This window comes from Rhinoraja longicauda, chromosome 32 (assembly GCF_053455715.1).
Source record: "Rhinoraja longicauda isolate Sanriku21f chromosome 32, sRhiLon1.1, whole genome shotgun sequence".
NCBI lineage: Eukaryota > Metazoa > Chordata > Chondrichthyes > Rajiformes > Arhynchobatidae > Rhinoraja > Rhinoraja longicauda.
Window position 1 is genome coordinate 11,807,686 of NC_135984.1, and position 21,877 is coordinate 11,829,562.

General features: G+C 39.7%; 1 protein-coding gene across 1 annotated transcript in view; it reads left to right on the plus strand.

Moving 5' to 3' along the window:
• cep164 (centrosomal protein 164) overlaps positions 1 to 21,877 on the plus strand; it is a 161,332-nt gene that overhangs the window by 69,902 nt on the left and 69,553 nt on the right. The window contains exons 9-11 of the mRNA XM_078426641.1: positions 6,385 to 6,495; positions 10,649 to 11,143; positions 17,867 to 17,935. Coding sequence (XP_078282767.1) covers positions 6,385 to 6,495; positions 10,649 to 11,143; positions 17,867 to 17,935 — 675 coding nt within the window. The remainder of the gene's footprint in view (positions 1 to 6,384; positions 6,496 to 10,648; positions 11,144 to 17,866; positions 17,936 to 21,877) is intronic.

Genomic DNA, 21,877 nt, shown 5'->3' on the forward strand with positions numbered 1-21,877 from the left:
AACAAGAATAAAACTGTTAGAGACATCAGCCAAACCTCAGACTTACCAAAATCAACTGTTTCGAACATCATTAAGAAAGAGAGCACTGGTGAGCTTACTAATCGCAAAGGGACTGGTAGGCCAAGGAAGACCTCAACAGCTGATGACAGAAGAATTCTCTCTATTATAAAGAAAAATCCCCAAACACCTGTCCGACAGATCAGAAACACTCTTCAGGAGTCGGGTGTGGATTTGTCAATGACCACTGTCTGCAGAAGACTTCATGAACAGAAATACAGAGGCTACACTGCAAGATGCAAACCACTGGTTAGCCGCAAAAATAGGATGGCCAGGTTACAGTTTGGCAAGAAGTACTTAAAAGAGCAACCACAGTTCTGGAAAAAGGTCTTGTGGACAGATGAGGCGAAGATTAACTTGTATCAGAGTGATGGCGAGCAAAGTATGGAGGACAGATGGAACTGCCCAAGATCCAAAGCATACCACCTCATCAGTGAAACACAGTGGTGGGGGTGTTATGGCCTGGGCATGTATGGCTGCTGAAGGTACTGGCTCACTTATCTTCATTGATGATACAAGTGCTGATGGTAGTACCATAATGAATTCTGAAGTGCATAGACACATCCAATGTGCTCAAGTTCCAACATATGCCTCAAAACTCATTGGCTGGCAGTTCATTCTACAGCAAGACAATGATCCCAAACATACTACTAAAGCAACAAAGGAGTTTTTCAAAGCTAACAAAATTGTCAATTCTTGAGTGGCCAAGTCAATCACCCGATCTGAACCCAATTAAGCATGCCTTTTATGTGCTGAAGAGAAAACTGAAGGGGACTAGCCCCAAAAACAAGCATGAGCTAAAGGTGGCTGCAATACAGGCCTGGCAGAGCATCACCAGGTAAGACACCCAGCAACTGGTGATGTCCATGAATCATAGACTTCAAGCAGTCATTGCATGTGAAGGATATGCAACAAAATACTAAATATGACTACTTTCATTTACATGACATTGCTGTGTTCCAAACATTATGGTGCCCTGAAATGGGGGAACTATGTATAGACACTACTGTAATTTCTACATGATGAAACCAAAATGTTATAGAAATGGCCTTTATTAAAATCTGACAATGTACACTTTGTAATAGAAAATGTGATTTTTTTCTATTACAAATCTCAAATTGTGGAGTAGTGAGGCAAATAAATAAATGATGGGTCTTTGTCCCGAACATCATGGAGGGCACTGTATTTGGCAGTAGCTGCGATTACTTTCTTGGGTCTTTTTCTCCAATCACATCTTGTATCCAAAGGCTGGAGTCCTTGGGATATCCTTCTGTATTAATTGATTGGAATCATGATCGAAAGAGAGGATAGATATGATAACTCCAAATGGAATTTTTCCAAATATCAATATCATTGCCTACTTTTGAAAATCAGAAATGTATGGGATTGATCTTTTGATTCAAGATGTTATCCCAGCCAATAAAGGTGCTATTTAAATTAATCCTATTTCCCAGGTCTTTGTCTGTAACCTTGTTGCTTATGGTTCTTTGGTTGATCGTTATTTTACATGTGATGAGAGTTTCTGCCTTGCCATCCTCTCAGGCAATGAATTCCAGATGCCCACTATTCAATAGGTGACATTTCTTCCTTGATTCTTCTGTAATACCAACTGTCATAAATCTATGCTCCTGACTGTTGACCTTTCTGATAAATGAAATGAATTTATGCTGACCATTCTATTTGATGTCAGATCATTTTATGCACTTCAATTAAATCCTCCCCAAGTCATTTATTCCAAAGAAGACCTCCAGCCTACCTACTCTTCTCACAGCATTTCTCAAACTGCAGCAATATCTTCTTGCATCTCCTCTGCACCCTCTCGAACATTGGTACATCCTTTGGTGTGCTGCCCATAACTGTAATCTAACTTGTGTTTGATACAATTCCAGCATGATGTTGCTTTTAAAAATAGATCACTTATATTTATATCACACTTATATTTATAAATAGCTTTGATTCGAGACAGTTCTGTGACTTATTTTCGATGCTATCAGTTTATGACTTTGGAACGATGTTTTTATTTTCTGTTCTTAAAAAGGAATTGAAACTGCAAATTGCCATTCCAGCTATGAACCTAACATCAGTGGAAGGCCTGGCAATACCAGCAATCCCTCTGCCTCCTTGAGGCCTGACTCCAGATGTTTCAGTTAGCTATTTGCTATTTCTGCTATCTGTTAGACTATACCACAGGTTTTATTACTTTATCTGGATGTTGTCAGTTTATTTACTTAGAGTTGAGGGGAAAGTCCTGTATACGCATGTGGTAATAAAAATATACAATTTCACAACCTGAGGTGCTCCCATTTTCTGTTCCAAGAACAGTGCCTTTTTATGACATCTGTACCAAAAAAAGGTATTACATAAAGGTCATACATAATGGAAGGTAGACACAAAAGGCTGGAGTAACTCAGCGGGACAGGCAGCATCTCCGGAGAGAAGGAATGGGTGACGTTTCGGGTCGAGACGTCCAAAGAAGGGTCTCGACCTGAAACGTCACCCACTCCTTCTCTCCAGAGATGCTGCCTGTCCCGCTGAGTTACGCCAGCATTTTGTGTCTACCTTCGATTTAAACCAGCCTCTGCAGTTCTTTCCCATACATAATGGGGAAATAGGCCATTCGGCCCACCATGTCTGCACAGATCTATGTGCACCCATCCATATGAACCCAGCATCTGCTGTAGTTTCAATGTCTAGGCATCTTTTAAATTCTGTTAGCCACTCTGCCTTCACCTCTCTCAATCAGTTCATTCCACGTACCTGACAGGATGAAAAAGGTCCCTTGCAAATCTCCTCTATGGTGAAGAAGGGTCTCGACCCGAAACGTCACCCATTCCTTCTCTCCTGAGATGCTGCCTGACCTGCTGAGTTACTCCAGCATTTTGTGAATAAATACCCTCTATGGTTCTTGTCCCTTACCCTCAACAAGTGTCCTCTAGTAGTTATTGTTCAAACTGATAAGGGGAAAAGATTCCTGCAGTCTACCCTATCTATACCTCTCAAAATGTTAAGTATCTCAAACATATTCCTTCTTAACACCAGGGATGTCACACCAGGACACTAGTCTTTGCTCATAACTCATATGCTTCATTGTTCGTAACTAATGTGCTCCATCCTGGTTACATCCCAGTGAATCTCTGCACCTTTCCAGTGCTATCACATCTCTCCTATTGTGTGGTGATCAGATCTGTGTGCATTATTCCAGCTGAGATCCGAGGAATGTTTCACAAAGTTGGAGCATAACTTCCCTGCTCTTGTACTCAATGCCCCGACTAAGGAAAGGAAGCATCCCCTACATCTATCTCCTTAACAACATTATCTAACTACATTGCTACCTTCATGAATTTTTGGTCTTTAAGACCAAAGCCCCTCTTTTCCTCAATGACATTTCTAGCCTCTTTTTACGTTCACGTTATAGGAGTAGAATTAGGCCATTCGGTCCACGAGTCTACACCATTCAATCATGGCTGATCTCTGCCTCATAATCCAATTTTCCTGCCTTCTCCCCATAACCCATGACACCCATTCTAATCAAGAATTTGTCTATTTCTGCCTTAAAAATATCCACTGACGGCCTCCACAGCCCTCTGTGGCAATGAGTTCCACAGATTAACGACCCTCTGACTAAAAAAATTCCTCCTCGCCTCCTTTCTAAAAGAGAGTCCTTTAATTCTGAGGCTATGACCCCTGGTGGAGCTACCAAGAGATGGGTCGAGAGGCAGCAATGTGAGCAAGTTGGATGCGACCAATACATGTGGAACATATTGTCATACCTTCACATGATGGTTTCAAGAAGAATGTGCTGAAAAACTATTTTTGAGCAGACATGCAAGCATGGGTAGAGTGTTTATTACATGAGATTCTTTGGATATAGTTGAAGGGGCAGGCAAAGAATGAAGAGGCTTTCTGCTCAGCCAGACAAAGGGAATAAGCAGTTGTTCATGTACCTTTAGCCACGTGAAAGTGCTCGTATCTTCTCTTTAAGTGTGATTGACTTTCTGTTTTCAGCCACTCGTAAGGGAAGTCACAAAAGATCATAAAGTGTCCAGCTGGGGAGAGTATCCATGTCAAGAATGATTTTAAAGGAGATGCATTTTTCTATGCATGACCTGGCAACAATAGCAGTTATTTCCTCTGCATTTACTCTGAAACATTGACTGTTGGAGTAGAATAGGGATCTGTGAAGCCACTGATTGCTTCTTTAATTTCCAGCCGTTTTATATTATTTGATGCATGTGTGTAGATACTTTTAATATTGCCTTACTACTCACAGGGTTAAAGATTGTATCTCCAGTATATTCTCCAGCTGTGGTACAGATGAAATACCACCCCTGCTGGCAGAACAAATCGGGTAACAGTAATTAGATTTTCCCCTCTGGGATTCACAAAAAGCAACACCAAATTAATTCCTGGTTGCTTGAGCAGTTTAGTAATTATCTGAGGTGTATGTGTGAGAAAAAAAGAAAATGAAAGAGCTCAGCAAAATCTTTTACTATTAGTGCCTTAGAAAATATAACTTGTCAATTATTTAGTTGTGCCAGTCATATTGCATTTTCTGCACTAACCAGTGTTAATGCATTGATTGCAAGTAAACAAAGGAAACGTAATTTTGATTTAATAAGAATTATCATTCTGGTTTACTACAGTTATTTTATAGGATTGCGTGGAATATTCAGCAGGGAATAGACCATTTAGTGTAACTGGTCCTCTATGATAGACAACACAAGGTGCTGGAGCATCTCAGCGGGTCAGACAGCATCTGTAGAGAACATGGATAGATGATGTTTCAGGTCAGGGCACTTCTTCAAACTGATTGCAGGGGAGTGGTGGGGGGTGGGGGGGTGGTGTGGGGTGGGGGGTTGGTCCGGGTGGGATTGGGAGAGGGGAAAAAACTGGAGGAGAAGTGGGGTAGAACACGGCCTATATGATTATGGCTCACATGTGCCTTCTCCCACACCCTTTTGTCTAACCCATTCTGCCTAAGCCTCGATTTGTTTCCTATATCTGGCTCCCGTCATGTGCTATTATGTTACTCACCACAGTTATCACTTGCGACTGGTTCCTCATTCCAACCATTCAGCCTAAAGGTTTCTTCTAGATTTCCGATGTTTCTTCTTTTTATAGTACATTGTTTTGCTCGTGGTTAGAAATTTGTCTTATCTACTTCTATCTTGCTCTCAGAAAAATGGAAAAACTATACTTATTTCAATTACCTATGTGAAATAGTTTTTGTACATTTTTCTATTATTGAAAAATATGCCAATGGCGTTGAACACAGCAAGTTGTTGCCTTTAGGTACAATTTAAATCTGGCTTGAATAATTAACCTAAAACTGCTCTTTAAAATAAATCTGCTTGCACAGCACTAACCTGACTCTACTGATTATGGATGTTCTAGCCTTCAGTTTTACCATTGTTTTTGTTGACCGATTGAGGCACAAAATATGCCACTAAAACAATGGAAACATGAGGAAAATATCTTTTATCCTACTGCTGTTCTTTTATATTATGTAATTCTAAAAATAAAACAGAAAATTGGTAAAAAATTATTCTGATCCGGATTGTTTAAATGCATTACCAGTTCATTATAATCTGTTTAAAAGTACTATCAAAAGCCAGCCATCAAGTGGCGTGTTTATTTCTTTTGAAAAATACTCATCAATCTTTATAGTGCCTTTTATATATTTTCTTCAATCGGGCCTGCCTTTGCTGAGGGTGTGTGTGAATTTCATCTGCTTGCTTTTCACAACCTAACATTCAGAATGTAGAGCTAAGCCTAAGTGAACAATCCTTGCATACATGAGCTCCAAGAGATTTCCCTCAATTACAAGGTGAATGAAAACATCTATTGTTCATTTTGGGTGCCGCAGATCCCTGAGAGGAGTGAAACGATTTGAATGCAAGACCTCCTCTGCTCCTTGGATACAGTAATCAATAGAATGAATTTTCTTTTGTGTTCTTTCACTTATTTTTCACTACTTACTAGAATAATAAGGCAACATTTCTCACAGTATAAGTTGGATTTCGGTCTTCATCCAACAGTACATTGTCGATGGAATAAGCTCATTTAACTTTGGCACAATTGTCTTCACTGGATTATAAGCAGGGTTTCTCAGTAATTCCCTGTAAATGTTTCTGTGATTGGTGTGTTTTTCAGCAATTAAACTTGTTATTGCTTTGCTCTTAATTATGCATCTTAAAGATGTGTGACCATGTTCCAAGTCCATGCTGGTTTCACATTTGAGATTAGTTAGTCATTTAGCCAGTTAACAAAGTTGTAACTTTTTACTCGCCATTGATGTCACCACTTGACATTTCCTTTAACATTCAGGAAAGTGCAGAAATCGATGAGGATGCAGATCGTGACCATGTTGATGAGGGGACTGAACCTGAGCTTCAAAACCTCCCGGTGTCGGATGAAGAAGCGGAAAGTCAGAAAGAGGTGATTTTTGATTAGCTGTTTAGCATGAGACTGATATCTCTAAACCCGTTCACCCCCATCATGCCAGTTATTCCCTTTATCAAATTTGCTCCACAATTTTCCTTTTAGATATGATTGAGATTATGTTTGTGGAAAAGGCAAAACTAGATCCTAGCAATGTGCATTGTGACACATAAATTTTGCATTTGAAAAGTTAGGAAATATATCAAAAGATATAGGATTTTGTTTCAAATCGGTGGAGAATATATTGCATAAATTTGGAACTAAAATGCATTGCAAAATATTCTGTGTTCGATCTTGGTTATTTCAAGTCACAAATTCGTCCATGGCCAGTTACTCTTGGGAGGGTAACTTTGTAAAACTTTGATAATTTGCTATTCAATTGCTTGGATATCACAATGGTCGAACATTCGGCTCAACAGGGCGTTGTTTCCTGTGCTCCCTTTAAACTTATCAAGTTCACAGGAAAATTGATTGTGCCATTATCCAACACTTTAAAAATTAGGTAAATAAAAAGTGTGTTTTTTTATTAGGAGTAATGTCTAATAGTGGGGAAATTTGTGAGTCTGCATCATCAAAGTTTCATGGCTTGTGGATTAGATTGGTTTTCATTTATAACTCCATTCTCTCTTTGAGTCCACTAATGAAAAGTAGCAACAAATTTATTATTTTAGAACTATCCCCAGGATTATTTGCTTGTTTTTAAATTCCACTATACAGTGGTTAGTAAAAATGGAAAATAATGATTTTGTTTTAAGTGGGGAAATAATCTGTAATTTACATGATTCTTCTATTTCTTGAAGCCATGTACATTAAATAGTGATGGTAGATTTAAATATTTGCTGATAAAGTCGATTTCCCCATAAATTGCCCAGAAGGGATGGTGTAGTGGTTGCAGCGGTAGAGGTGCAGAGACCTGGTTTCGATCCTGACTATGGATGCTGTCTTCAGAGTTTGCACGTTCTACCTGCGACCACGTGGGTTTCTGCGGGTGCTACGGTTTCCTCCCACATCCCACAGACGTGCGGGTTTGTAGGTTAATTGGCTTCTATAAATAGTCCCCAGTGTGTAGGATAGAACTAGTGTACAGGTGATCGCTGGTCTGCACAGACTAGGTGGGCCATAAGGCCTGTTTTCACGCTGTATCTCTTTACTCTGCAAATGGAAAGGCAGAAGGGAAAATCGGAAGTGTCGGTATTACAGTATAGCAAAGGGGATTACAGAGGCATGAGGCAGGAGCTGGCCAAAATTGACTGGAAGGAGGCCCTAGCAGGGAAGACGGTAGAACAGCAATGGCAGGTATTCCTGGGAATAATGCAGAGGTTGCAGGATCAATTTATTCCAAAGAGGTGGAAAGACTCTAAGGGGAGTAAGAGACACCTGTGGCTGACAAGGGAAGTCAGGGACAGCATAAAAATTAAGGAGAGGAAGTATAACATAGCAAAGAAGAGTGGGAAGACAGAGGATTGGGACTCTTTTAAAGAGCAACAAAAGTTAACTAAAAAGGCAATACGGGGAGAAAAGATGAGGTACGAGGGTAAACTAGCCAATAATATAAAGGAGGATAGCAAAAGTTTTTTTAGGTACGTGAAGAGGAAAAAAATAGTCAAGGCAAATGTGGGTCCCTTGAAGACAGAAGCAGGGGAATTTATTATGGGGAACAAAGAAATGGCAGACGAGTTAAACCCATTACTTTGGATCTGTCTTCACTGAGGAAGATACACACAATCTCCCAAATGTTCTAGGGGCCGGAGAACCTAGGGTGATGGAGGAACTGAAGGAAATCCACATTAGGCAGGAAATGGTTTTGGGTAGACTGATGGGACTGAAGGCTGATAAATCCCCAGGGCCTGATGGTCTGCATCCCAGAGTACTTAAGGAGGTGGCTCTAGAAATAGTGGAAGCATTGGAGATCATTTTTCAATGTTCTATAGATTCAGGATCAGTTCCTGTGGATTGGAGGATAGCAAATGTTATCCCACTTTTTAAGAAAGGAGGGAGAGAGAAAACGGGTAATTATAGACCAGTTAGTCTGACGTCAGTGGTGGGGAAGATGCTGGAGTCAATTATAAAAGACGAAATTGCTGCGCATTTGGATAGCAGTAACGGGATCATTCCGAGTCAGCATGGATTTACGAAGGGGAAATCATGCTTGACAAATCTACTGGAATTTTTTGAGGATGTAACTAGGAAAATTGACAAGGGAGAGTCAGTGGATGTGGTGTACCTCGACTTTCAGAAAGCCTTCGACAAGGTCCCACATAGGAGATTAGTGGGCAAAATTAGGGCACATGGTATTGGGGGTAGGGTACTGACATGGATAGAAAATTGGTTGACAGACAGAAAGCAAAGAGTGGGGATAAATGGGTCCCTTTCGGAATGGCAGGCAGTGACCAGTGGGGTACCGCAAGGTTCGGTGCTGGGACCCCAGCTATTTACGATATACATTAATGACTTAGACGAAGGGATTAAAAGTACCATTAGCAAATTTGCAGATGATACTAAGTTGGGGGGTAGTGTGAATTGTGAGGAAGATGCAATAAGGCTGCAGGGTGACTTGGACAGGTTGTGTGAGTGGGCGGATACATGGCAGATGCAGTTTAATGTAGATAAGTGTGAGGTTATTCTCTTTGGAAGTAAGAATAGAAAGGCAGATTATTATCTGAATGGTGTCAAGTTAGGAGGAGGGGGAGTTCAACGAGATCTGGGTGTCCTAGTGCATCAGTCAATGAAAGGAAGCATGCAGGTACAGCAGGCAGTGAAGAAAGCCAATGGAATGTTGGCCTTCGTAACAAGAGGAGTTGAGTATAGGAGCAAAGAGGTCCTGCTACAGTTGTACCGGGCCCTGGTGAGACCGCACCTGGAGTACTGTGTGCAGTTTTGGTCTCCAAATTTGAGGAAGGATATTCTTGCTATGGAGGGCGTGCAGCGTAGGTTCACTAGGTTAATTCCCGGAATGGCGGGACTGTCGTATGTTGAAAGGCTGGAACGATTGGGCTTGTATACACTGGAATTTAGAAGGATGAGGGGGGATCTTATTGAAACATATAAGATAATTAGGGGATTGGACACATTAGAGGCAGATAACATGTTCCCAATGTTGGGGGAGTCCAGAACAAGGGACCACAGTTTAAGAATAAGGGGTAGGCCATTTAGAACGGAGATGAGGAAGAACTTTTTCAGTCAGAGGGTGGTGAAGGTGTGGAATTCTCTGCCTCAGAAGGCAGTGGAGGCCAGTTCGTTGGATGCTTTCAAGAGAGAGCTGGATAGAGCTCTTAAGGATAGCGGAGTGAGGGGGTATGGGGAGAAGGCAGGAACGGGGTACTGATTGAGAGTGATCAGCCATGATCGCATTGAATGGCGGTGCTGGCTCGAAGGGCTGAATGGCCTACTCCTGCACCTATTGTCTATTGTCTATTGTCTATTGTCTATTGTCTAAAAAAGCTATCTTTTAGTTCATTTATGTGCAAGACAATGAAAGGAAGCAGAAAAATAATGGCTGGAGAGCTATTAACTCAGAGTAGACACAAAAAGCTGGAGTAACTCAGTGGATCAGACGGATATCTGGAGAAAAGGAATAGGCGACATTTTGGGTCAAGACCCTTCTTCAGACAACTCAGGGTAATCTTCTTTGACTCATCTACCTTCATCTATTCTGTTAAATGTCTTTTGCTCAATGGCAGCCCATGGCTCAGTCGAGACATCTGTCGTTTGTCATTTGTTTTTCTTTTTCTTTGATGTTTAACTGAATTCAGCTGCTGTGTTTATTGGCCGCATGAACGTCAATAAATATCGTGCCTCAATTATTCCTGATAACCTTGTCACCTCTTATGTTGAAATTAATTCACACCAAGCATCAAACATATTTGTGACAAGTTTTTTCATTTATACTTGGAGGTGATAAATGCTTCACAGGTGGAATGAAGTGAAACAAATCACAGATTTGTTATAAAATGGTAAGGAGAGTGAGCTGTTTTAGACAGAAATTATTCCATGCAAAATGCATAATTTTGTTTTGAACACCGATGAGATGAGTGATATGCACATTTTAGTTAACTTAGATAAAGTAATAACTGATCAATTCATTGTGGCTGCTGAATAAATTTGACTGACCTCTTTTTGATGATTTGTAACTTGCATGTGCAAACAAAAGGTGCTATTTGAACATAGCCATGGAGGAAGTGATCCCGGAAGTATGCTTGACTCGGAGAGTCGCGATGTTCAGCCCCCGACCCCAGATAAGTTAACTTCTGACAAAGAGGCTGATGATGATGACAACATTAACTCGAATGAAGAAAAGCAAGAAGCCAAAGGTGAAAGTGACACAGAGGATGGTGTTCTAATGAGACCTGTACAAACGGGGCACTTGAGGCGTGCTGCGGCAATTGACGAAGCAGAAAGTGAAGAACTTGGAGCGGGAGATAGTAGATGCAACTCAGTCGATGGCACATCAAAATTGTCGCAGGTTGGAGATGTGGACTTGAAGTCTGAACATAAAAGTGAGGGAGACCCTAAAATGACCTGTGCTACTGAACAGCCAAATGATTTAGAAACAGAAATTGATAAATGCAATGGACAAATCGAAAGGGATAAAAAATCTACAATGCCTTCCAAAAACCCTGATGAATTGTGTAATCCACCTCAAAAGGTACAATTTATAACAAATATATTATCCATACCTGTGGTATTTACAGGAGATTTATGGCTGTGGAACATGCTATTAACATGCAAGTTTATTGTAACTTTTCTTTCAATGCTTTAAAAACTCATGTTAGCTCGCTTAGATTTCAACTGCAATCATTTTTTTAATTTCTGAATTGAAAAAGGAAATTTATTTTCGATCGGAGGAAACCCCAGTTTGCAGACAAAGTATTAATTTAGTATTTAGAGATTGGTAAGTTTTTTACTGTCCTTCAAATGACACTGTCATATCTGACCCAACCTATGTTAATTTAAATGCTGCATGGTAGACATTCATTTGTCTCGGGTCTAAATGCCAAAAGAACTAAACTGATAATAGGAAGGCTAAGGCTGAAAATGTTTCCCTTGTAATAATCGTTGACACCTTTATGTGAAAATAGCTTTACAGTCTATCCGTGTCCATCATAAATATGTTTATAAAATGTATTTCATTAAATAATATAACTATTGTTACCATATTTAGATCATTGTTCCAAATCCATATTTTGTTTCATCCATGTTGAAGTGATCTACTCTGGTGACGACTCTATGTCATTTCATTTCGAGAACAAAAATGGCTATTGTTAATGTTCTCTGCTGTGGGATGGCACTGGTATCTCATTTAAGAGTGCAGGATGCATTTCCAGGAACGGGAGTGCAAAACGAATCAGTGCTCAAAGGGTTCCTCACAGCATTATGCTACAGTGCATAATGGAGATACATTACTGTCAGTTGTTACTGTGTATTGGAAACTGGCAAAAACTTCTGCCCTCCCCATTGCTGCACACAGACATGTCGGGAGTTTGGCATGACCCTAAGTCAATGAATCACAGCACATTGTGTAGGTATGTAGGTTAATTGGCTGGGTAAATGTAAAAATTGTCCCTAGTGGGTGTAGGATAGTGTTAATGTACGGGGATCACTGGGCGGCACGGACTTGGAGGGCTGAAAAGGCCTGTTTCCGGCTGTATATATATGATATGATATGATATGACACTGCCTGTGTGGACTGCCGCTGAGTGAGCCAGGGTGAACGAGTGGACTAGGGTGAGCCGTGTGGCCGTTCACGACTATGATGTCGGGTTCAGTGCTGCATCTAGCTGGCAAGGTGACTGCTGCCCATTGCTGGGGATTCGGCAGCACGCGTCACCAGATGCAAGGTTGGTTGCAGTATTAGTTGGTCAATGCGATAACTTCCATGGAGGTGAAATCGGAAATTCTGTTTTTGTGAATCTAAAAGAAGAGAAACAAGTAGTCTATCAAATTGCAGCAACCTGCCGATTACTGCTAACCTTTTCATTGCCATAAATTGTCATGTTAATCAATTTGTACATTAATAGCAGCAGGAGTTGTTCACGTGCAGTTATTAATTTCAACGAGTTGTAGCCTTTGCAGTAAAATGTCAGCATATTCAAGGAAACTAAATCAGTGGCAAGAAATACAGCCCCCCCCCCCCCCTCCACTACCCCTGTTATTCAGCAGGTTTAATATGTTAATGTGCAGGGTTCAGTGGCTTATATTTTAGAGGAATTGTCTTTGTGATTATGATTCATAATGTCAATTTGGTTATTTTGATGGAGTACAGAGAAACAAAGGAAAATTATGTGACTTGCAACCTATGATATTATTTGTACAGTTGTAAAAATACAATGATGGTGCAGAAATAGTGGTGTAGCGGAAGATTTGAAGGGAAGATTATTTTCTGAGGTATTGAACTTATTCAACTTATTGAACTTTGGCATTGGTGGAAATCAGATTATAAGGCATTGATTGTTATGTGATCTGTTTGAAATGTAGTCCTATTGTCATTAGTAAAACTGAATATTAGACAAGATACATAAACAGATGTCAGATATGATATCGCCCTCTTTATACATTAATGTGAGTCAGTTCAACTTCTTTGACAATAGCCAACAGCCATTTCGACCATCCATCTTGAATCACCAATTGTACATCGAAGAACTCTTGTATGTTTAACGGTATGTTCCACATAGCTTTACAACTTGTGTAGATTTATAAATTAGTAGTCTGCGTAAGTTAGCCTTTGTAGGATCTTATTTCAATCATTGACAAAGAGCCAGCCATTGGGGAAAAAAGAGGAAAATTGGGAAGTAAATGTCAGCTACAATGGAGACCTTGGGCCATATCTTGCTTCTACAGCCAACCCCTTCCCTCCCCCCCCCCCCCCCCCCCCCCCCCCGCTTCTCTGTCGCTGCTTCTCCACCTCTGTGCCTACACTCGTTGTGATCCAGAAGGCCTGACATGTGAGCTTGTTGCATACCAGAATCCAAGAACATGCTTTCAGATACAATCAAGTTTCTGATATTGAATTGAAGAGGCCCTACCTCCTGAAATGAAAGGGGTGTAACATTGAGAAGTTAAACAGAGATCAACAATCCAACAGTTAAGAACTAGGTGTTGATAAATGAATGTTTATAAAGCACTCTTTAGAGACCTGCATATCTTAGTATGGAGAGGGCACAAAGTACAAGATGATTTAATGTAGTATGATGTACTCTATTACTATAAAGGCTGAAAACTTCTCTAATCTGGGCTCAAGAACATAATGGTCACCTGCACATAATGATCACCTGCACATAAGGATAGGTAAATAATTTCTGGCTTGATCTGATAACATTTGATGTACAGTATGACCTCTCTATATTTGCCATCCATAAGATCTACACTGAACAGGGATCAACACCTGCAGAGAAAGCAGGTGACGAAAGAAAAGATAGACACAAAAAGCTGGAGTAACTTAGCGGGACAGGCAGCATCTCTGGAGCTTTTTGTGTCTCCAGAGATGCTGCCTGTCCTGCTGAGTTACTCCAGCTTTTTGTGTCTATCTTTGGTTTAAACCAGCATCTGCAGTTCCTTACTACACATGAAGAAAGAAAAGTTCCGATTGAAAAGAATTGGTCTTTAGATCTCAAAATATCATCCTACTATTGTTAGAATTCCAACTCTTGTCTTGAGAAAATTATGTGTAATTGTTTAAACTTCACCTGGTCACGCAAACATTCCAATTCAGAGATGAGGATATGCCGCTCCATCACTATTAAGCATTAACTGGTCAAAATTGCTGTCTTAGGGGACCTTCAATGCACAAAATAATTGTTGTGTTTTGCTACATTATAGCAGTTTAAATTATTTTAATGCCTGTGAAGCAGCAGAGAAACGCAATTTAAAAAAGGGTGCTATATAAATGCGTCTTTTGGTTTACCCTTAATATGAACTGGTTCCCTTGGATTTTTGAAACTTGATCATGCCATTCGGAGTTTCTGCTCTTTCCCACTTCCCTCAGCATTTCCTTGGATACAAAGCATCCTGATCAGTTTAGAATAGTGCATTTTACCTGCTTGGTGAATCGTTTCTCAATCCAACATTATAAATGCAGTGCAAATGTATTCCTATTCAAATTGAAATTGTATTTTTTAATTGTTTTAACTAATTAGTTTGTCAAGAATTCCAGCCAAGTAACCACTACTCACAGCTGACAGCACCATTTGTCTTCATTATATTTGTTTTACAAGCTTTTGAAGTACAGTAATGCTGAGCTTCGAATAATAAATTCTGGAAATCAATTGCATTCAGATTTAATTAGACTGCAGTCACCATTCCTGTCAGTTAATTAGTTCAGTGCCTTTTTAAAGAAAAAGTAGTTTAAAGAAGATTAATATTTGTTCTCCAAAGGGCAAATCATTCTTATTGCCTGTTCTTCCCAAAAAACATCAATATTCCCAGCATTTATCAGACATTTACCTTGCTGGTCACTGAACCTACTTTGGAATTTCATGTTTTATTCTTCACTCGTCAATATATTTTGGAGAATAGTTTATGAGCCTAACTATACAAATGAAAGAAAATGTACATTTCCTCAAAGTTGACAACGTTAATATATTTGGATGCTTATTTTGATGTTAAATGTTGTACAATTTAGCTACCAATTTCCAAATGTGTCAATCATCTCGCCACACTTAATTTAAAAAGTGCCGTGAGCATTTAAATATATATCTTTACCTTGTGGCTTTGGTCACCCTCTGGACAAATGGGGAAATATTGAGTTTGGATATCTAATGAGTTCTGGATCATATGAAGGCAGAAGGGATTAGTTTGATTTGGCATCATGTTCTGCACAGACATCAGAGGCCGAAGGGCCTTTTTCCCGTGTGGTACTGTTCTGTATTCTCATAGCATCAACTCTCAATCCAACCTAAGTATAGAAACAAGGAACTGCAGATGCTGGTTAATACACAAAAGGACACAAAGTGCTAGAGTAACCCAGCTGGTCAGGCAGCATCTCTGGAGAACATGCATAGGCGATGTTTCGGATTGGGTCTGAAGAAGGGTCTCTGCCTGAATCGTCACCTATCCGTGTTCAACTCCAGCTGAACTGCTGGAGTTACTGCAGCATTTTGTGCCCCACCTAAGTATGATGCTTTTTCACGCATCATTTTCCAAGTGGTGGCCATATGAAGGACAATCGACAAGGCTATTACAATTGCCAAATACCAGGGAAGGATGATGTCAATGCAGCAAATCTGGCATGATAGCCTGGTCTAATCTAGATGAGATATCGTTACCAATGTATTGTTAGGTGTGCAGCAGCACATCTGGCATTGTGTAAGCTGTTCCAAGCAAGTTGTTGGCAAAGATATAATTAGACAGCAGACAACAAATATCATCTGTGACCTATCCAAAAAGATGTTCTGGCCAATATTTTTGAAACTCTCCTCTGTAGATGATTTTGTTAGGTGTTCATAAAAAAAATCTCTTTATTTCACACTTTCATTCCATCTAGGTGGATTGTCAAGTGGGTACCTGGTAATGTACATTACATGTAAAAATTATCTTGCAAAGTCTGCAGAATTTTCTTTGGCATCAACACAACCAATGGTCAATGGAGACATGCATTGTACAATTCAATCCAATGGGAAGTCAAAAAACAAACATGGTTATTTGTTTAAAGAATTGGCCGTCACTATCCATGTACATGGCCCTTTATAGTTGTTCAATCGTGCATGCTATTCCATGTTTACAGTTGAAATTAACTATCATCTTTTGTCTAATTCCAAAGAAAATATGGCATTCATACTCAAACATGTCTTGATATTAGAATATGTTACAATGATATTTAGGAAATAGTTTCTCTATTGTATGTTGGAAACGTTTTTTTCCACAGCAGAATTCCAATGTATGAAACCGCTGAGGGAATTTTATTTCCCTTCTGATCAGGAGCAATGTTATGTTAATTGGGGGAGACTTGGGTGAACTGATCCATCAGAGGTAGGTTTTAACCCTAAGACATGGACCACTGAAACACCCATATTACACTTATATCGCCCTTTAGCAAAAGAAGGCAGCACCACTGAGATGAGCAGTTGCCATGTAGTTTGTCTCACTTCCTCAGTTAAAGACAACTGCCTGAGAAACGCCAGTATTGAGTAGACGAGTTACTAAATAAGTGAGCAGCTACTAAAAAAGGTCTGCATTTATATTTCAGAATCCAATAACAGTACAATTCTTTTGAATCAGTTCAATTCAAGGATTCACTTTACACATGTCAAAAGTAGGCAAACTGGCGTACAAAAATCTTAGATGATTTGATTCACTAATGCTGGGAAAAGGAGAAATATTATCAGGTCTCTGCTTGGTTGTGGAACCAGCAATAGGTTGTCATCCAAAAGAAGGATCAGCATGCATTCAAAAGAGAGTTAGATAGAGCTCTTAGGGCTAGCGGAATCAAGGGATATGGGGAGAAGGCAGGAATGGGGTACTGATTGTGGATGATCAGCCATGATCACATTGAATGGCAGTGCTGGCTCGAAGGGCCGAATATGTATTGTCTACATATCCATGTCCTCGTTACCACACTTTTAATTAATATCACCTTGCATTACCGTACCTTGCATCAAATTCTAGTGTGGCGTGTGACAATCACATTCATGTGAGTGAGATGAGCCAACTTGCATTCACAGAAAATGAACATGTTTTGACCAGGCCACTATCTTGTGCTTAAGGAAAGGACGTGCCTTGTGAACGTGGTATATTTCACGTTCTCAAATTTGGGCAGTTCCAGGTTGACGACATTTTAATATGTCAAATTTCAAAGACGACAACCAGTTGGTGACTTTGCAGAGCTGGCGAAAGATAAGGGAGGTGGAGGGAACGTTCACCTTATTTTGGTTGATCATTAATGTAGAAAATTGCTAGGATGAGAAAATGGCTGCTAAGTTCCATCCATTTCCACAGGACAATTTAAAATTACTCCCAAGATCCAGCATGACACTAGGTTAGAAAAATGAAAAGGATTTGGTTCTTGATATGCATTGAAGTAGGGGAAGCATTTTTGGAGAAAAAAAGTGTGTGCTTTATCTTTCCCTTACACTTTAATGGATCTCTTAACTTCGACTGGATAAATCCAAAGACGTACAGGTATGTAGGTTAATTGACTGGGTAAATGTAAAAAATTGTCCCTAGTGTGTGTAGGATGGTGTTAATGTGCGGGGATCGCTGGGCGGCGCGGACTTGGTGGGCCGAAAAGGCCTGTTTCCGCGCTGTATCTGAAATATGAAGAAAAAAGAAAAATTAGGCTGTTAATTTGCCTCTGATAATGCAACTAGAGCAACAGTAAATAACATGTTTATCAGGAACATTTAAAAAAACTAAATTAACTCCAATTTGTCCACAGGACTCTGAACCCAGCCAACAAAAAGATCTGCGGGCTTCTGAAGAATCGTATGAAATCGATGACAATTTTGTGAGTACTTTATAAACATTGTATTTCTACCTAAAAGCTCATTTGATTGCTCAGAGGTGTAGGAGACAGACAGTCCCTATAATTCTTTAAGCTAAATTAGACACTTGGTCATCCTATCTGCAGCTTTTAACAGTAACGTTGTGGCACTGGTTACAAAATCAAACCGATTCTGTGATGGGTATTTTTTTTTTATAGAGTTGTCCTTTGATTTATATTATTTGTTTTCCTCCAAATTTTTTTTTTCAGTAACTGAATCACCCTGAAAATAATGTAATTGATCATCTTGTAGCTGATAGGAGAAGCCTTTATTTAACTAAAAGATCGGTTCTGCCAAGGCAGCACAATGTTGGCACATGTAGGATGACTGGATAACTTATGAGAGGGTTGTGGCTATTATATCCTAAGCTGACCAGCAGTGAAACGCAAGGCAGTAATATAAATTGAATTGAGATGTTCTTGTAGTTTAATAAATCATACGATTGCAGCTCAAATGTTTTATAGCTGTGTCAAAGCCTGAATACAGTGACAACCTACTGTTTGTGAAATTCATTTTCTCTAGTAGATTTTGTTGAGTTTTATGTAATAAAATTTGTGATAAATTACTCAATGGGATCTATGTTTTAGGAAGCCATTTCTCAAATTATTGGTAATAGGAGTAGTTTAATTTCTAATTGGCTTATTTCACCATAAAATTTCAGCAAGTTGAGGTTAAAAGGTTATAGTCACATGGGTGAATAACAGAATATTACGTTTGTCTTTAAGGCACGCAATAGAAATGGAGCGTTAAGTGAAGTGCATATCTTGTACTTCTTTCAAAGACAGGATACCAGAGCAAATTACAATTGGTCCTAGTATCCCCAACAGACGTTTGACAATAGAACATATAATGGTACAGTACAGAATCAGGCTCTTCGGCCCATCATGTCTGTGCTGAACATGATGCCAAGATAAAACTAATGCCACAGGCTCCAATCCCTGACATCTTATCCCTATCCAAAAGCCCATCCATAAAATTGTGTCCTGGATTTCCATTCCTATTCCCTTTTCAGTGACAGTTTATACAGATGAATATTGTTAGGTTTGTGTCGGATTAAGCAAGGCATTCTATTGTAGAGTATCTTCTTGGCACTTATTTGCCTCAGAAACAAAAAAATCCTCATTTGGCAAGCTGATGGGGGCAAACAACGAATATGAACCTATGTTACTTCAGGAGGGAAGACAGCCAAACGCGCTCATTCTATAATATGAACCTATGTTACTTCAGGAGGGAAGACAGCCAAACGCACTCATTCTATACAAGAAACAAGGACAGCTTTCTGCTCCGTTTTTCTTAGTTTGGAACTTTCCTTATAATTTAATTGCAAATCTACAGGAAAGAGTGTTTGAGCATGTTTTATTTAAATTGTTGACTACGACATTCTGCAGAGACTCGTTTCAAAAGATTAAGTAGCCTTGCAGCTGTGCACTATTTAAATATACAAAACCAACAGATTGATCCCTCAGCCTGCTTCAGATAAGCTTTTTTGAATATCTTAATATCCTGGCCTGATTTCACTGCAGTCCAGATTTCATGTATACTAAAATGTCGGGCCCTGGTATATAATTAAATCTATTTAAAATGCGGATGGTGTAGGTGCATGGAGGAGAAGAAGAGTTAAGCCCCCTTTAACATCTGCTCAGCTCTGCAGGAAGTGACATCGCCACCTGCCAGTGGGAACAGGGCACACAACATCACAGTTGATGGGAATGCATAAAAATATTTGTAAATACTAATGAGTACTCTGTCAGGCTTCATATAGAGCAATGTGGTCAACTCGTGAAGCTTCTTTATATGTACAGGAAAGAACTGCAGATGCTGGTTTAAACCGAAGATAGCCACAAAAAGCTGGAGTTACCCAGTGGCTCAGATAGCATCTCAGGAGCAAAGGAAGGGTCTCGATCTGTAACGTCACCTATTCCTTTTCTTCAGTTATACTCTCTGACCGGCTGAGTTACTCCAGCTTTTTGTCTATCTTTGAAGCTTCTTAGTACTTCCTTCTGGTTTTCAAGTGCACAGTTATTTTTTTTGTGAAGTTTGAGAATGATTTTTAAGGCATGCTAAATTTCATAATTTAGATTGAACTCTTCATAAAGAATGAATCCTAGGAACTGTTTAAAGGAAGAGCAGATTATACAATGCAGATAAAAAACATTTAAATTGTTGGAGTACATTGGGTCACAGAGTCACACAGTGTGGAAACAAGCCCTTCAGCCCTACCTGGCCATTCCATCCAGCATGCCCCATCTACACTAGTCCCACCTGCCTGCATTTGGCTCATATCCTTCTAAACCTATCCTATCCATGTATGTGTCCACATATTCAGCTACTTCCTGCGGCAGCTTGTTCCATATACCCACCACCCTTTGTGTAAAACAAGAAGTTGCCCCACAGGTTCCTATTAAATCTTTGCCCCCCTCAGCTAAAACTTGTGTCCTTTGGTTCTTGGTTCCCCTACTCTGGATAAAAGACTCTGCATTTACTCTATCTATTCCTCTCATAGTCTTGTGCACTTCTATAAGATCACCCCCTCATCCTGCTGCACTCTAACAGTACAGGGATCTTACATTTCCCTTTAAGCAATGTTACTCTATTGAACAATCGTCAACATGATCACATGTTGCATTTCTACAGAACAAGCTCCCAGTTGTCAATGCACAATTGGGAAAAGATGTAGAGTTGAAAATTATTTGCCCGTCCCTCAAAAGAGAGAAGAAAAATCATGAGGCTTCTAATCCTGGCATGGTATCTTTGAGTTTTTAATAGTTAAAATAGATTGTGTCTATCCTATTAGGCTAAGTATGGAAGTCAGAAAATGAGGGAATGGAGATCACAGCAAATCTTCTACTTATGTGTAAGAAAGAACTGCAGATGCTGGTTTAATGCGAAGGTAGACACAAAATGCTGGAGTAACTCAGCAGGACAGGCAGCATCTCTGGAGTGAAGGAATGGGTGACGTTTCGGGTTGAGACCCTTCTTCAGATCTTTGTTCTACTTATCCGTTTTCGATACAGTACCACAATTCAATTTGAACCTGATATAGTATCACATTTCGGTTCGTCTTCAGTAATTATTTGGGAGCAACAACTAGCATTTCCCAGATAAGAAATCCAATTCCAGATTCTGAATTATGCACAACTGTTTAAAGATCTTCTGAGATAGATGCGAAGTGGAATGCAGCATTATAGTTGGTACAAGCAGATCAGGTTTCAAATGTAACAGGTCTCTGAGCATTGTCCATAAGACATTTGTATTTTGCCTTTTTAGGTTTTAGTGCCTTTAAAGTAGTTATCATATATTTACTAGTATTGTAAAATACTGTTCCTATTGAACACCAGCAAATTGCAAGTATCTATCTATCTATCTATATAATACTAAAACTCAGATCTTGTGAATATATATATATATTTTTTTGGGGTTTGACCTGTATCGTATGTATATTTATTCGTAACAGCGATTGCAGCAAAACGGCGGACCGTAGCACGACGGTTTTCGCACCGCCTCAATCGCCAATCTCGCGCTCGCTCGGCCATGATATTTTCATTTAATTTGGTCGCGTGTTTTTTAAGTTACAGAGGTTTTAAAGCGCTGCCCCCCCCCCTTTTTCAGGGGGGCGCTGCGGTGCAGATTTAGTTTTCAGCTTGTGGCTTGTGACGGCTACATTGTTTCGAAAAGTTTCCAGAAAAGGATTTAGTTTTCAGCTTGTGACGGCTACATTGTTTCGTAAGGTTTCCAGAAAAGCACTGATTGTTTTGTTATTGCAAGTCAAGTCAAATCCCCGGAAGTGACGTGAGAGGACGTGAGAGGACGTGACGTGAGAGGACGCTGGCGTTGTTTGTTCGCCGCTTCTCACCACTTCTATTTTTGGATTAATTTTGCCGTTTTTAAAAAGATTTCTCAGATTT